Consider the following 16,239-nt stretch of genomic DNA (forward strand, 5'->3'; position numbering starts at 1 on the left):
AGATGGTTTTAGTTCCTCTGAGGGAGTAAAGCTTTATGATGATCATCAGCAGGAGCCCAGTAAAAGCTCTGAGGAAATGACAGGTGGAAAATTAACACTCCAAAAGTGCTTCAGAGACACATAACTGAATAAAAGCCCTCTATTGACTTTCTTGGGTTTTTTTTGCATGATACACTAAAAAATGTTTGTCTTTAGTCTATTTAAATCAGTGTTATCAGCTCTATTGCAGTACTTGGATACATTCACAACTGAACAGACTACACATTTTATAATGGACAAGGCTGCTTGCTTTTTATAAACATTTGCTGTGATTTTTCTATTGAACCTATTCAAAGTTCAGTATCGCTACTAAGGTTCCAAATATTGCCCTTTTCACAGTGGAGCAGTGGATGTAATAGAGGTGTCATAGTAATTGGGAATAAAACAAACAAACAAACAAAAAATGAAAACCAGCTAACAGGTTGGGAGAGTTTAAAATCTGAGTAGCTGTTCTGGTAACAGTAGTGGCATTTGTCAAAAACACTTGTGAAAATGTAATGTCATCAACTATTATGTCTGTCTCATTGATCCTTTTGCTGTGTGTGTCCTTGCTGCCTAGACATTTTGTCTTCTTTTAAATAAAGCCTTTTCATGTGTTGGCTTCATATTTGAGAGTGACTAAGATAGTCGTACCTAACTCTTAAAACTCACAAGTAGAACCATCTTGCAGTGGGGTCAGTCAGGCCACCACGCAGCCATCTGCAACTTAATAGTGAATGCAGGCCCGGACCATAAGGTAGAGGTTCCCATTCCCTAATTCCTACTGCCTGAAGAAATTTGAACACCTTCCAAAAAACTTAAAACGGCGTCTGTGGTAGCTCCCGCCAACAGGTGTCACCAGAACCACAGAACAACACACACACACACACAGACTTAAAAGGGGGAAACAACACCAGCCGTCACAGCATTGTCATGCCTGGTAAAAAAGGAGGATGGGAATGTATTTTTGGTCCCAGATTTTATGTCAGCATTACTTCTGTGAGGCCTCTCATCAGGCAGGGGTGGAGACAGTACTGGTGAGGGTGCCTTCAGTGACTGTGGTCCTGCAAATAAACTTGAAACTTTCTTATTTACCCAGGCTTATGGTTAAGGTTCATATATATGTATGCTACTTATGTATTCACATTTTCTTTTATCCGTTGTCTGTCAATGTAAAGCACTTTGAGTTTAACGGGTAATAACATGCACTATGTAAATAAAATTACCATTGCCATTACTAACAGTTTATTTAGCCTGCGTAGCAAAACTGCACACTAGCAGAAGAGCGTCTTCCTTGCTTTCTGTGAGTCTACACAAGGCATGTTTTTTTGGCAGCACTAGAGCCAAACACACAATCAAGACGCAGTTCTGAGGTTACAGCGTAAGTGTAATGCGAAAAAAAAGCTGTATTACCTGTGATGAAAGTGCATGTGCTTTGTGAGATAGAAGACCGAAAAACATGGCTCCTGGGTACCTGAGACTTACTGTCTTAGGACTGTACTTATATGTTGCCTGGGAAAGAACATAGCCTTACAGGCTGAAATCAGGGTAAAAGACACCTCTCGCGGTAGATTACATAAAAGATTGCAAGATGATTGGCTTCTTTTTTCTGAAAGATCTTTATCAACAAAGTGCCATTGCCACTGACTGAGCTGAATTTTTAACAATACATTACATCCTTATAATAAGGAACATAAAAAAATAAATAAAAGCATAAAAAAGCAAAAGCCATAGAAATAATTGCAATCAGATCATTTATAAATATGTGCAGTGTTTGCAGAAGGTGTTGTATAGGTTGTAGGTTGTGCAGAACATAACAGCTTGGACCTGAATCATACTGAAGTGATTTTAATCAGCAAAGTCATTCCTGATATCCACCTCTAATTCATATCTCTGGCTATTTTTAAGCAGGTAAATCCCCCTGCTCAGAGGTGGATCGACAGCGTGTACCTGCATACACGAACCAGTACACTGCTGATGGCCTTGTTCTCAATTAGACTTCCATTCAGTTATGTTCTCTTCCAGTGTGTGCAAGGTTTATAAAAGTTGCCGTGTGCTGTTAGGAAAATAGCTGCAATGTAAATTGTCTAGGCAGTTCTAACTTGTATTTTCTTTTCCTCCTATCCTACTCTGATAATCACAGATTCTGAAATGTTTTGAGTTGTATATTGAGGGTGAAATCTTGGACATAGCACCCATAAACTATACATTTTTAATATGGAATATTGCTTGTTTATGTATTCTTTTTCCATAAACAGACTATCATGCCCACAAGTACAATATACTATCCACAGAAGCTGTTTGACCATAAACCATATAAGAAAAGTTTCTATCCCAAACTGATACACATCAGAGTGCACTCAAGAACCGTGAGGAATTCCCTTGCAGGAAGATCTATCTTTCTTACTGAGTTTCAAAGTGTACCAGCACTGGAGATTTATCCAAGTGAATAATGTAATATAGACAGTGTCACTGTATCTCTGTCAAACCTACCCCAGTCTTATGTCAGTGTAGATCTGGGTCACTACCCCCAAGTGTTTGGTACTGCTTTCATTAAACATTAACCGTGTCTAAGTATATTTCTATGTCTGTGCCTCTTGAAACCACAGATGAGTTCCATTTGGAAGGGAAATCAGATACATGTCAATTGATATATCTCCTTCCCCCTGCTGTTGTAACAGGATTTTGTGGGGAGGGTTGTTGTAATTGGGTTTTTTTTTTATTGTTTGGGCAGATTCTGGCCAGACTAAAGAAAGGACTGAGTAGGCAGGTATGGATACGGCTTGTCTACAACCACACAATGCTACAGAGCAGAGATCCCATTAACCGAATATTTTACTTCACTGAATGATTTTTTTCTGGAAGGCACATGGTAAATGGACAACTCAAAATTCACCCTCTCACACAAATATTCACATACTGGTCACTGAGGCTACCATACAGGGTGCCACCAAGAACTCTAACACAACCGCTGATACTGAGCCTCGTATATGGAAACCCCGACTAAGAAGCGCAGCATCAGTACAGTAAAAAGAAAGCAGAGAATGTCACACGATGAAAGAATTTAGGAAAATGGATAAAAGTTGGTATCTCACCGAGGTTACATACTGTATGTCCCGGCACAGTTTTGTCTCCCGGGGGAAGTCGGCAAGATCCAGGAAGTTGTCCACTACCACTTGGCCGATCAAGTCATGGCGAGAGAACCTGTCAAAGTCGTAGACACTGAAGTGCAGCTTACGGTTCGACAGCTCAGAGTACGCCACAGGAAAGAGAAACACCTCATCGAACACAGGGTTGAGTGTCTTGCGGTGCACCTTGGTCTGGTGCTTGGTTTTGCGGTCAGGCAGCAGGTAGATCTTGACGTAAGGATCTGAGGTCCCTGAGAAGTCCTTGGCAGGAAGGTCCTGGGCCTTGTGGATCTTCACGATCAGCTGCTCCAGGTCAAAGTCAAACTTCAGGATGAAGAGAAGACGCCCGCAGCTGTCGGTGCGACGGCCGTCCTCTGCGTCCACCGAGCGCTGCTTGTAGAGTTCTGGTTTGATTCGGCCCAAACCAGACAGAGAATCTTGGCGCTGGAACTGAGCCGGGTTGAAGTCCGGATTGGACAAGTTCATCTGACGACGGATGGAGTTGTGCCTGTAACATTTTGCAAAAATTGGATTTATCAAACCATTTGACTAAAGTCAAGCCATTTTGATTGACTTATTTTTTTTGTAATCTTTGTTTCTGTAAGGCAACTGCGTCCCCTTAAGCCTGATATATGTGAAAGGTTCAGAAACAGATGTCTCTCAGATGAGATCAAGGTGTCTGTAATTGTATGTGTCCGCCTATGTTTAATCTACCAGCACCTAAAAGTTGGACAGAAACTTTGGAGGACTGATGTGTACCAACCGTACAGATGAGGTAGGCTCAGTGATCTGTCTTTGGACCCTGTCTCTGGCCAGAGTGTGGACCTGGTATTTCTCCACCTTGGCCTGGGTCTCCAGCGGGATGTCAGGCGACGTGTGGCTTATTTTTAGGCCTGACTCTGGGACAGCCACAGCCGAGGGGGGTCCTGAGGGCTCCTTCACACAGCCATCCTCGCTGTACTCCCTGTCCTCCCCGTCCACCTGCACAGCAGACATCAGTGTTTATATTGTGAATTTAGAAATTCTAACTTTGGATGAGAAAAATAGGTTGGCACGAAGTAATAGGTCTCCCTTTTTATTGATAACAAAAATATTAGTACTAATTTAATATTGTGCTTTATTATTAGGGTGGAATGGTGTTTTAAAGTGTCTGCTTCTCTAATCATAAGATACAATTAAAATATGGATACGAGATACAACAGCTTGCATTGTGTGGGCTCTTGATTGGCTACTCAGCCAGTCACTAAAGAATCCATTGTTTTATTGGTTTTAAGTCTACAGCAGCGTCTTTATCAATTCACTTGTATTAGATCATAGTTGCTCAAAGTTTTACCTCTGAGCAAATGGTGGTCCTCAGAAACATTTCATGCTGCTTCCCAAATGTGACATGAAATGCATGCATTATATTTTGATCTACTGTGAGCCTCTCCAACTTACCTCTGTAAGGACGGGCTGTTGGTCTCCTCCCAAAAAGTGCGCTCCCTTGAGCACATCTGGGAGGAAACGGCCACTCAGTGGTACCCAGCATAACTTCCATGAGACAAAGAGGGAGACACTGAAGAGGGCCAAACCACAGGTGGTCACCAGCAGGGACAACAGGCTCACCGATACATCTAGACATAGAAGAGAGAGAAGGGGACTCAGTGAACAGTGAATACAGCTTTTCCAGTGAAAAAAAAGGCTGGCACAGACAAATCTGGCTCCCCAAGGAGGACAGACCGTGGTTATTTAGGAGGAAGGAACTAGAATTACAGCTTCATGGTTGCATGCATCCATCAGGCAGTCAGCTTGCATGTCTGTCCAGAAACATATAATGTATGTAGCATAGGGTTTACAGTAATAAATGGTATTGGGGGGGTAGTTCTGTTTTTTAGAAATTTATGACATTTATGATCACAGTGCTGTCTTCACTTAGAGACTATTTTTACAGAGGAGTACAGAGGACAGATAGAGAGCTTCTTCGCATGATGCAACAACAGCCAATGAGCCTGAACCACCAACAGAACAGAAAAGAACACAAAATTACAGCCATGACAGCTGACAATGATTCAAATGTGCTTTTTGTTGCAAAGAAGCAGCAAATTCTAAAACTTGGATGCTTCACATTCATCCTCATCCCAACAGCACAGAAGATCTATACAATCAGCCCAGTTTAAATGTGGGCACCCAAGATTTGTGTCACAAATTCAGTATCTGACCAAAGATCTCTCCTTCTGTTTATGAGTTATGCCATTGAATGATCAGCCTGATAATGACCTTTGACCTATTGGATATAAAATGTCATTACTTCATTATTTTATCCTATAAGACATTTGCATGAAATTTTGTCAGTTCATCGTTGCATCCAAGTAAACATTTGTGCTAAATGTAATAAAAAGTCCAGGTGCTCTGAGATATTGTCCTCACAAGAATTGGACAGATGGCTGGAATGAATGGACAGATATCCCAAAAACATAACAACTCCGACCATAGTTGTTGCCGATGAGGAGGCACAAAACAGTTACATTTACTCACTGTAGGCAAAAGTTTGAAAAAAAAAAGTAAATTTTGTTTGATTAATTTGATGTATGTAATTCAGTATGTTTATATATGTTATAAAGCACATATGATCACATTCAAACCATTAAAGCCAGAAACCATTTCCTTCATGTAAGGACCTTTAAATTCATTGTGCTATCACTGTTTCACCATGTCTGCTTTCCCATCGCTCTTCCTGCATACTGCCCTAGTTTTAAAGCTTATCCTAGCACACAAGATGGATTGCTCCCATACATGGTACATGTATGGTACATGGCTGAGTGCTTTCTGTTGACTGAATGTTTGGCAATAAATGTGATTAAGAGGGGTTAAAGGTGCTCCAAACCCATCTTTTTCCCTGTATTCATTCGCCAATAAATGTGTTAAATGGGAATACCAGAAATATTTTAACTTGAACCCTGTTTTCACATGTTTTTATGTCCAAGTGACTTGTGGGAACAACAGTTTTTGAAAGTGGTCCAATATTAAGAGAGAGTGCTGCAGGCAGCAGCAGTGTGACAGGTTACAATGTAACTTCTCTGGGCATGTGTGCCTTGTCAATTTACTTCTTCTTAAAGTGCTTGTTTTTGACAGTCTCAAATGGTTATTTTAGGTGCAACATTACAGAAAAGACCTTACAGAGAAATGAAAGTAAAGAGAAGTCTCGTTCTAAGGAAGAGGTGACATAACTTATTGAAGGGAAATAGTGGAAATGCGTGAGCTGGAAAGAGAAGTGCCAGTAATAGTTTGTTGCTTTGGAGTACAGAAAGCACACCATACTCTTTTCTTAAAGACTTTCAGTGTCATAGCTGAATATTTATCTGATTAAGACAATAAGAAAAAGTCAGCGAGGTTTCAGAATGAGACTTTAATGGCGAGACATGGACACAAAACAGAACATAACCAAAGAGATGTTTTGAAAAACATTTCATTTCTTTGTAGGGTCCATTCAATGATGTTGTAAGACACATAGTAATTAGTCTTTTAGTCTTTTTGATGGCAGTAAACTGACGGGGCGTACCTGTCCTGAGTAGTTACATTGTAACCTGCTTTGTCACTTTGCAGCACTCTCTCTCAATACTGGACCAACAGAAAATACTGCTGTTCCTATAAATCATTTAGACACAAAAAAGGGAAAATAAGGTCCAGGCTGAAAAGTAACTGAGTTCTCCTTCAATTTTTCTCTGGTGTCATTTTCACTTTACATGATTGCTAATGCAGTAGTCACAAGAAGCAGTAAGTGTTTTTCAAATTGATCAAAAATTAGGTAAATTTAAGAGTTAATATTTCTGTAAGCTGTTCTACAATGACTTTAACAGCTGCCTTGATCTCATCCACACTTGCTGCCATTTTCTATCACTATGTGTTCTAGGTATGTAGCTAGCTGTTGGAAGAAAACATCCATATTCTTCATCCCAAAGAGGAAGAGTTACAGAGACAGAGATGACAGTGCTCTCTATATCTTTCTCCACCCCCTCAGTTCTCTTTGTTGCTCGTCGTTCTGAATCAAACTCAACAAAGTTTTTTTAAGCTACGACTAAGTGTCCTTGTTTGGTACAATGTCCTGCAGACTCCATGAAACAATGACAATATCAATGATGCACTAAGAATTTTCCAATGTAGGATATTCACTCACGGCATAGTGTTACATTATCAAAAAAATATGCATTATGTTTTAACAGCAGATAGATTTAATTTTTTATATTTCATTGCATTTATTGAGCTGTGTTTTCCTTTGTTATTTCTTGCTAAAAGGGCTGAGATCTCTTAATGGGACAGCTGAGAGTGCTCAGGCGCAATGTGAGATATGGGTATGAGCTCAATTATGAATGCAATTAGAGTTCAGACCTTGAGTTCAAAGCAAAATCATTTCCAGTCTTTATGATGAAACTACAGAGGGCCCAGATTCACTTACAAACTGAATGAAGAAGAAAATCATGCAAGCAGTATTTTTCTAAAACTGTGTATTCTCTCTGAGTTTTGTTGTCTCGTTTATAGATCAGTGGCATACCTGGGCTGAAATTCAGACATTATCTTCAATGTAACACTTATGTCTCTATTTAAAATATCCTGTGCATGATCTAAAGTGCATGGCGCAAATTCTTTTAGGGCATGTCCAAACATTTTTGCTAGTTAAATGGTGTTTTATCTGGGTGTCGAGTGAGGCGCGGGGAAAAAGGGGTTGTATTCTGACCCTTTTTTAATCATTGGTGTGTTACAGGTATAACATGAATTCAGTCAATCACAGTATCATTTCTCATTCTCTTTAAAGCATAGGGCGCCTGCCGGAGCTATTTAAATAGCCAATTTGGTAAACTGAAGAGGTGAGCAGTTTTTGACAGTAATGCAGCAAGAGCAGTCATGTCACTGCGGAAAATATCATGAGACATTTAAGCAGCAAAATGAAAAACTGTAGTTATAAATTTGAACGAGGAAACAGAACTGAAACTTCAGCTTTAGAAATAATCAGTGAAGACACGTTGCTTCTCGTGCCTAAATATGCACAGTGTCTTCTGTGGGAAGTCGGACAGCAGCTCATCTGATCATCTGATACTAGAAAGTTGCACTGCACTGTGTACCGCTTTGTCTAAAATGCGGCCCTTAAACACACACATAAATACACACACATGAACATAGGGAGGTGCTAAACTGGTCAATTTTACTGTACTGAAACAAACTATAGTGGCTTCAGGACCCTTCAGTTTTTGATTGAATTTACTTTTTAGTATTAATTATATTAAAAAAAAAAACCTTAATCAAAAAGCAAAAAAGGGTTTTGTTTTACTTTTTTCAAATTTGTTAACAATCAACATCATTGCCACAAAGGTGATTTCAATCTATTGAATTTTATTTCTGCTAAAACAGAAACAAAACACAAAAGACCCTTAAAAATATAACACAAAAAAAAAGTTAAGGAATCTGGATACATTCTGAAGCCACTGTAGTACTACAGAGCTGCCTGCTCATCATGTACACCATATAACCAATGTAAAAATATGCCACAAACATACATGCCACCTACACCGAGTCAAGGTATAGAGCATGTAATTAAGTGGCGCAAAATGTTGACATTACAGTGCTGACTTGTATCCATAGCAACAATGATCATTGGCTTACAGATGTGGCTGTGAACATGGATGTAAGGTGCTCGGGATCTCTTTCATTTCTTTTTAATTGCTGTTTATGTTCATGTTCCACTTTTAGCCACTGTGATGTCATGTCACAGCTTCCATCAGCTGTCAAAAGGAAAAGACCTGCTGGGATATCATTGATTAGGGTGCAGCTAACATGTCAGCCCACAGACAGCAGTGCAGAATCAGTACTGCTTTGTCATTTAGTGTTCATTTACCCTCTCAGTTTTCTACAGAAAATGCAAATATGTAATCAATGAATCTGTTAGTTGGCTCTTTTCACATTTTCCAAGTATAAAAGCTTGAGCTTGAAAATGACTTGAAGCTTGTAAAGTTTTTTACAATACTATAAGTGCCGCTAGGGACTTCTTCTCCACACACTTTGCAAGTAGCTACTATTTCCCCTCACAATTTCACCAGCTTTAAATGTGGTGAAAAAATAAAATACAATTTGAACTCTTGGTTGTATGTGCGGTGCCATTTCAGGCGCAGTGTTATTATACGCTGCTGGACGGCACCTGCCATGGCAGCACGATGCGCTGACGATCAGCGTCTCTTGAGAATGCAGCGGGAGAGAAGCTGTCTCATCCGCATAATACGCCGCTGGACAGCATCAGGTTGAAACGCTGCCAGTAACGACGTGATATAAGGAGCATAAAGGTCTCTATAAGAAAGGTAGTAGGGTTGGTGGATGGCTCAAGCAAACCCTGGACTTTCATGTGGGAGTCAAGCGTTCATCTCCCGTCTAAGTGATGTTTATTTTTCCTTCACCTTACCATGTGTCTTTTTCTTGAACCTAATCATCCCTGCCAGCATGTGCATTTGTTGACATCCTGGCATTGGTTGCGATGTGCTTTTGTTGCCCAAACATAAGCACATACAGCGTTATCCCTAAATGTGCTTCTGTTAACACTGAGATAGCGCAATCCCCAAACATCAATAGCAGACAGAAGGATACTTAGAGTGTAATATGTAGACCCAGAAGTCTACTGCAAAGCAGCAATATTTGACAACTTGGGTACCCTTTAGCGCCCGTATGTGACGTACAGCTTAAACACATTAACTTGTGGTTTATGTTGGGAAATCGTCAGATTAGGGAAGGACTTGACACCACTTGGATCCTATTTTGGGCTAAAATCAGAATGTTCGTTATGTAACATGCAATTCACTTTCTATGTAGCTCTATTTTGGTCTCCACCAACTTCAGAAAAAAGATAACGAGCACTTTGACGGTGAAAAATTTCACCAAAGCTCCATTATGTTCTGTTCTGTTAAAAGTGTCTGTCTGCAGTTGACGCTGAGCAGGGAGTCCACAACTCATTTTAAACAAGTTTTTTTTTTTTTTTTTTAAAAACTAATCAATACATTTTGTTCTATATTAATAGTCAAATAAAATAGGCCTTAATCTAAATGAGCCTAAATATGTGTTTGCAAAGCACTGTGTTATTATAGCACATTCAGCCGTAAGATTTGTGAAATGAGGCGGGCAGAACACAGCAAGCCATATGCAGCTCCACACTGGGCACCAGCTGGAATAACGTGAAAGCAGTGGAGAAATGATATACAGTGTGTCCCAACACAGTGCAGGGCTTGTGTTGTCAGCTGGCACAGATTGAGAGCATGCAGCTTAGTTCACCGTGCTCTTTGATGTGCCAAATAGTTGATGCATTTGTCTCATTAAAAATAGAAATATTTCAAGTCAAGTCAAGTCAAGTCAATTTTATTTATAAAGCCCATTAACACAAAACACGGTTTGCCTCAGAGGGCCTTACAGCGTACGACATCTCTCTGCCCTTAGACCCTCACATCACCTAAGGAAAAACTCCCGAAAAAGAATGGGGGGGCAGAAGATGATGAGGGATCCCTCTTCTAGGACGGACAGACGTGCAATAGATGTCATAAATAACAATTGAAATACAATCATGACAAAAAGGGAGGAGAAAGAGAGAGGGGGAGAGAGGCACAGCAATAATGGAAACAGACGCATGTCATATTACAATAACGATAGGTATGAAATTATTAAATGCACTCTATGATAATATTGTGGGTGCTGATAAGAGTCTCATTTCACACCCAAAATACAGCTTTACAGTATCTAAATGAAATTACGGCTCATATCAGTAATGTCTTCTCATGTAAATCCTGTGTCTGTCTGAGGCCAACCACTTTCCATTCAAGTCAAAATATTTGAGTCAAAAAAAAATATTGAAAACCCTATTGCTCCCTTTTTGGCTTGTTAATGAGTAAAACAGCCTGAAGCTTCATTCAACTGCCTTTGTAAGTGCTTTTTGTAAAGCAACAGGGTGTCTCTGCTTTTCAAGTCCCTTTCCAGGGTGCAATCAAGGCACTAAGGCCTAAACCCTGTACAGCTGGTGGCAGTTAATTGGATTCAGAAGCTCCAATAATCAATAAGCTAAAGGAAGCCGACAATTATAATTATAAAAGGTTAGAGAGTTTTTGATTAGTGTAATTGTCTGTGGCGGGGTTGCTTGAGTTTATGTGAATATGCATGAAGGAATAGCTGGTGCAAGTATACAGAGTGTAATACTTACTGAGGTATTAGAGGTGGTTACATCCAACTCTAAGTGGTTAATAAGGCAGTGAAATCTCCTGCTGAGTTCTCATTTGGTACTTTTGGTACAAAGAACATACGCAGCCTACATGTCAATCTCAGTCATAATTTAAAACAAGCACTCTTTACCTTTACTGTACATGCAGTCAACAAATGTCATTTTTATACTTTGAACACTTTTTAATGGTGTTACTGTTATTCTACTATCCTTGAAACAGTGAAATAATTAATGACTAAAAAACTAAATTGACTGTTAGTTAAACTCCTCCCATATTAAAGCAGAGCACATTAGTCTACAGTAAAAATTACAATTGATATTCAAAGAGTTTTGGGTCTTTTTGTTGTTGTTGTTGTTGTTGTTGTTGTTGTTGTTGTTGTTGTTGTTGTTGTTTAAGATTTTCCAATACAAAAACATCTTAGCAAAATTGTAAAGAGTGGATTAATCTGGGGGTCTGCTCCCAAAATGCACATGTCCAGCTAACTGCTGCATCCGTACCATAACCCAATATTACTGTACTTCCAAGGCCAAGGAGAATGTCATAGTTCATTTTTGTGGATTTACTGGTAAGGTAAAAAAAAAAAGCCACGTTCACAACAGGCCACAACCATCTATTGTCTCCGTTTTAGGCCTGTGCAGAACTCTAGTCATCATTACCTGGTAGCAATGCTGACTTTTTGCCTGAGATATGTAGCCTCAGTCCTGCAAAAGATTATGATTGTATCAAGTGCATATTTAATATCTTTTTTTTATCATTTCAATCAAACAAAATGTGACACCCCTCCCGCTGTCTTGGGGGCTGTCCTGGCAAACTTCATCAAGCAATCGGCTGACATGGGAGGGTCGTTGCCTTGCTTAAGCTCACCTGGGCCTTCCAGGCTGTAAAAGATGGGCTAGATGTTGACTCTTCCACTCGCTTCCTACAGCAGACATCCACTGAGTATCACTCCTTTTTTTTGGTTTTGCACCTTCAACTCCTTCAAAGCACACCTGACACACATCCATGCATGGCTTTCATTACTGACCTTATTGACCTAAATACTCCATTGTTTATTGAAATAAATTTTAGTTTTTTTTTTTGTTTTTTGTTTTTTTAAAGCCAGTGTAGCTGGCCACTGCTGATAAAAGAGCCAAGGATTAAGAGTTCTAACTCTGCCACCATTATCATGGTAAATGCAAGTATGAAAAACTTAATGTGTCAAAGTATGTAGATGGAGTGTGCTAGGTTTCAAGTTTGGAAGTTCGGGTATGAGAACAACATTGCAGAGTATCTCTTTACAGTCAAAAATGAGACACATTTACACAATCGTTATCAACAGATTGTTGCACAGACGTTACATGATAAAAGACATACTATAAAGGTCTTGAAGCCACTTGCTTTGCATCAGAGAAAATGTCTCGCCACTGGGAAGCACATCAGTTAAAGAGATCAGAGTCAGATTCTCATTGTCCATCAATGCGAACCGATTTTTCTGATAGAAGCCTTGGCAGAGGCATCTCCTGCCTCTGAAGTGAAACAAGCTTAAAACCCCAAAGCGAATAGACACAGATGGCTGCTTTTATTGATTTGGACAAAATCTCCCTTTGATGAGGCGTTGTGTGAATCAACAACACAATCTAGGGTGGCTGATTATCCAGCTATGCTGTGGTATTGAACCTCAGAATAGGTAGCAAATGAAGCAGAAAGAGAGCCAACAGGACTGTCAAGCTTAAATGTTTCTGCCAGTTTCACGTTTAATTTGTGTTATTGTGACATGCACTCACTCTCACACAGGCAGATGTACCATCACATTTGTTGCTAGAGAACTTTCAAGCAGAAATAAGGATTTATTAATTAACCTTCGAGTGTGTGTTTGTGTCCAGAGGTTAAAGTAGGCCGGTTGGGGCTCAGCCCCAACCAACACCTTCACATTCTAAGTCGTCACATATTACCACTTTGCAGACCTACACGTCTACATATTATGGTCTAGGTATCCTTCTGCATCTGCTGTTTACCTTCCGGGATGCTGTTACTGTGTTATCTACATAAGCACATGGTGCACATGGTTACGTTTAGACAACAAAAGCACATGGCAACCAATGCTGGGACACAAATGCATGTGGTGGCATGGATCATTAGCTTTAGGGGAAGGGGGCACATGGTAAGATGTAAACTGAAAAATAAAAAACATAAGATCACATTCACAAGGAAAACAAATACTGGACTCCCTCATGAAAGTCCAGGGTTTGTTGGATCCATCCACCAACGCTCTGACCTAGCCTGCTGGCACCCTCGTGCTCCTTTTTACATCATTGCCAGCAGCATTTCAACTTGTCTCCATCCTGCTGTGTATGTAATGCACAGGCAACAGGTTCTGTCCAGCACGATATGCCATAATGCGGACACAAAAAGTGACTTTTGGCATCACAATCTTCTGCCATAAGCACTGACAAGGCAGCAGATTTTTTTCGGAATGAAAATGGGCTGATCTCAGACAGGCTCTACTTGGGTATCCCTTCCTGATAGATGAAATCTGAACTCTAAGTTTTTGGGTTTCCAGTAGAAGTGCTGGGTCTAACTGGTCTAATTGGTGTAACGCAACAGAAAGTTTGTCAGTCTGGCGGGAAAAGTGGCTGGTTCCATATATCAGTTTGGGAATCAAGCATATAAAAAATAAATAATAAGATGCCTATTATAACTACATATCTTCTTTTTAAATAAACACATTTTGACTTTTCTGCAATATCAATTATCCAGGTCAGCCAGTGATTATTGTCTGTACAGCCTTGGTCACATTGCACACTAAAAGTGTTGGCAGATTATTTAGCTTGCCTTTTTCAGTTCTCTCTCTCCCCCTCCCTTTATCTGTGACAGCCCGGTCTCTTTCATTTTGTACTCTGCCTCCATTATCGTCAGGAATAAAAATGCTTTTTCCCTGGGACACACGCCCGATACTACAGATTGCTTTTCAAGGAATGTTTGTCGAAATTCCAATCAAACACAAACGACAAAATACACACAAAGCCTCACTAATCATTTCAAATAACCAAATGCTGCATATCTTAGCAAGCCATTTTGTCAGATATTTAGTTTTAATTTTATAACTACGTGTTTGTTTAGCTTGTTTTCAGAGCTTTGACTAAAGCAAAATTTATTTTTTTTTTAACTTGAAGGTACAATACATTAAACCAATTAAATGGTTTCACATGGAAAGAGTTATACATTTGGCCACCTGCCACCTTCAAGGGGTTGAAAGATGTGAGATGTGTTCAAGAGCTGAATGCAACCATACAATCAATTCAACTACCGGTTACCAATGGAGAAAAGGTGAAGCAGGCGTACCTGTAATATAATCCTGGAGATGTATGTCCAGTCTTCATCAATAAACTGGCAACAGACTTTTCCACAACCTATGGTACATGTACAACCTGTCAATGGAATCGATTGAAAGGTATTGACAATTCTTCTGTTAGCTTGTGATCTTTCTGTTGGGCTGCAAGCTGACAGATGCCACACTATTGATCACGCTCCAACTGGCTCTGAGGAAGACAGATTTAAGAGTATAATAGTGGAAAAAAAGCTTGAAAGATGTCATCAGGATAATTCCTGGCCCATAATGGATGAGGCCATGCAGGTTTAGGTTCCAGAGAGAACGAATATAATAACAAAGGACTACAGCATATGTGGCACCAGGAAGCCAGCTGATCAAAATAAAAGACCTACTGAACTCCACAAAGATGTCTGAGCCATCTCTCCAGAGCTTTGGGAATGATTGAAGGTGAAGCACTTATCAAAGTAACAAAAAATAACCTCCAAAACAGCAGAGGTTCAGAGAAGGAAAATTCTGATTAGAGTAACCTCAGGTCTATAATGGGTGATGCCACTCCCTCTGTCTTGGAGGATGTCCTGGCCAACCTAATCAGGCAGTTGGCTGACATGGGAGGGTCTTTTCCTTGATTAGATTGACCTGGGCCTTGCAGGCAAGAAAAACTGGCCAAGATGTTCACTCGCTCTCTCTTTTTCTTCAGCAGACATCCACCCCACATTGCTGCCTTTTGATTTTGCACCTTCAACACCTCCACCACATACCTGGCACACATCCATGCATGGCTTTCATGACTGACTTTGCTGATCTACACCCTCAATTTTTCATTTAAGTTACTCTTATGATTGTTTTTATTAAATCTCTTGTGTGGACTCCCCCCCTTGTCACATTCACTGAGCCACTTTGTGATGAATTGAAAATAAAGCTATGCAGCTTCACCTCATGATTTAAGGCTGCAGGATTGCTGGGTTTATTTCTGGAGACTGGAGGATACAAAGGACTTCTGACACCAAAAAACAATTTGCAAGAACATTGATTCTGAAACAGTCTTACATGAGACAGGAAGCCTCTAAAGTGTGACATAGGTGATAGCTTTAATCAGTTCAAGTCCAAGAACAACCAGAGAACACCTAAAAATGTAACCATTCTAGAAAATTAGGCCATGCAGACGTATCTTAAGTAAAATAAGTATTCATGAATAACGTCAAAACACAACAAGGCAAAGGAGTTATTCAAAGTCGATACTTCAAGCTTTCCTGCATAATTGGCATTAACAGAACTCAATGTATGTGTTTAGTTGGCTTTTAAAAGGCAAGTATAGGATGATGGTGTTATTGGGTTAAATTAAATGAAAGACAAAGCAACCAATCAGCAAGATTCATACCAGTCCTTATGTGTGTCCTTTGCTCATAGAGGCTAGAAGGATACGGCCATTGGTCAACTGCATTCATAATGACAACAGGAGGGGTATGAATACCTTTGACTCCACGCTGCACACATAATACACACACCCTTTACTTGTCACAGTCTGCATTGTATATAAGTGGAAACATATAAAATTGTTTGTACA

At 39.9% G+C, this 16,239-nt stretch overlaps 1 protein-coding gene across 1 annotated transcript in view; it reads right to left on the reverse strand.

Moving 5' to 3' along the window:
- The window catches only part of LOC121950285 (synaptotagmin-9), a 47,598-nt gene that overhangs the window by 22,957 nt on the left and 8,402 nt on the right, over positions 1 to 16,239 (reverse strand). The window contains exons 2-4 of the mRNA XM_042496228.2: positions 4,584 to 4,759; positions 3,910 to 4,127; positions 3,114 to 3,654 (exon numbers count right to left, since the gene is read on the reverse strand). Coding sequence (XP_042352162.1) covers positions 3,114 to 3,654; positions 3,910 to 4,127; positions 4,584 to 4,759 — 935 coding nt within the window. The remainder of the gene's footprint in view (positions 1 to 3,113; positions 3,655 to 3,909; positions 4,128 to 4,583; positions 4,760 to 16,239) is intronic.

This window comes from Plectropomus leopardus, chromosome 7, assembly GCF_026936395.1.
Source record: "Plectropomus leopardus strain MGB_pleo_1.0 chromosome 7, ASM2693639v1, whole genome shotgun sequence".
NCBI classification, from domain to species: domain Eukaryota; kingdom Metazoa; phylum Chordata; class Actinopteri; order Perciformes; family Serranidae; genus Plectropomus; species Plectropomus leopardus.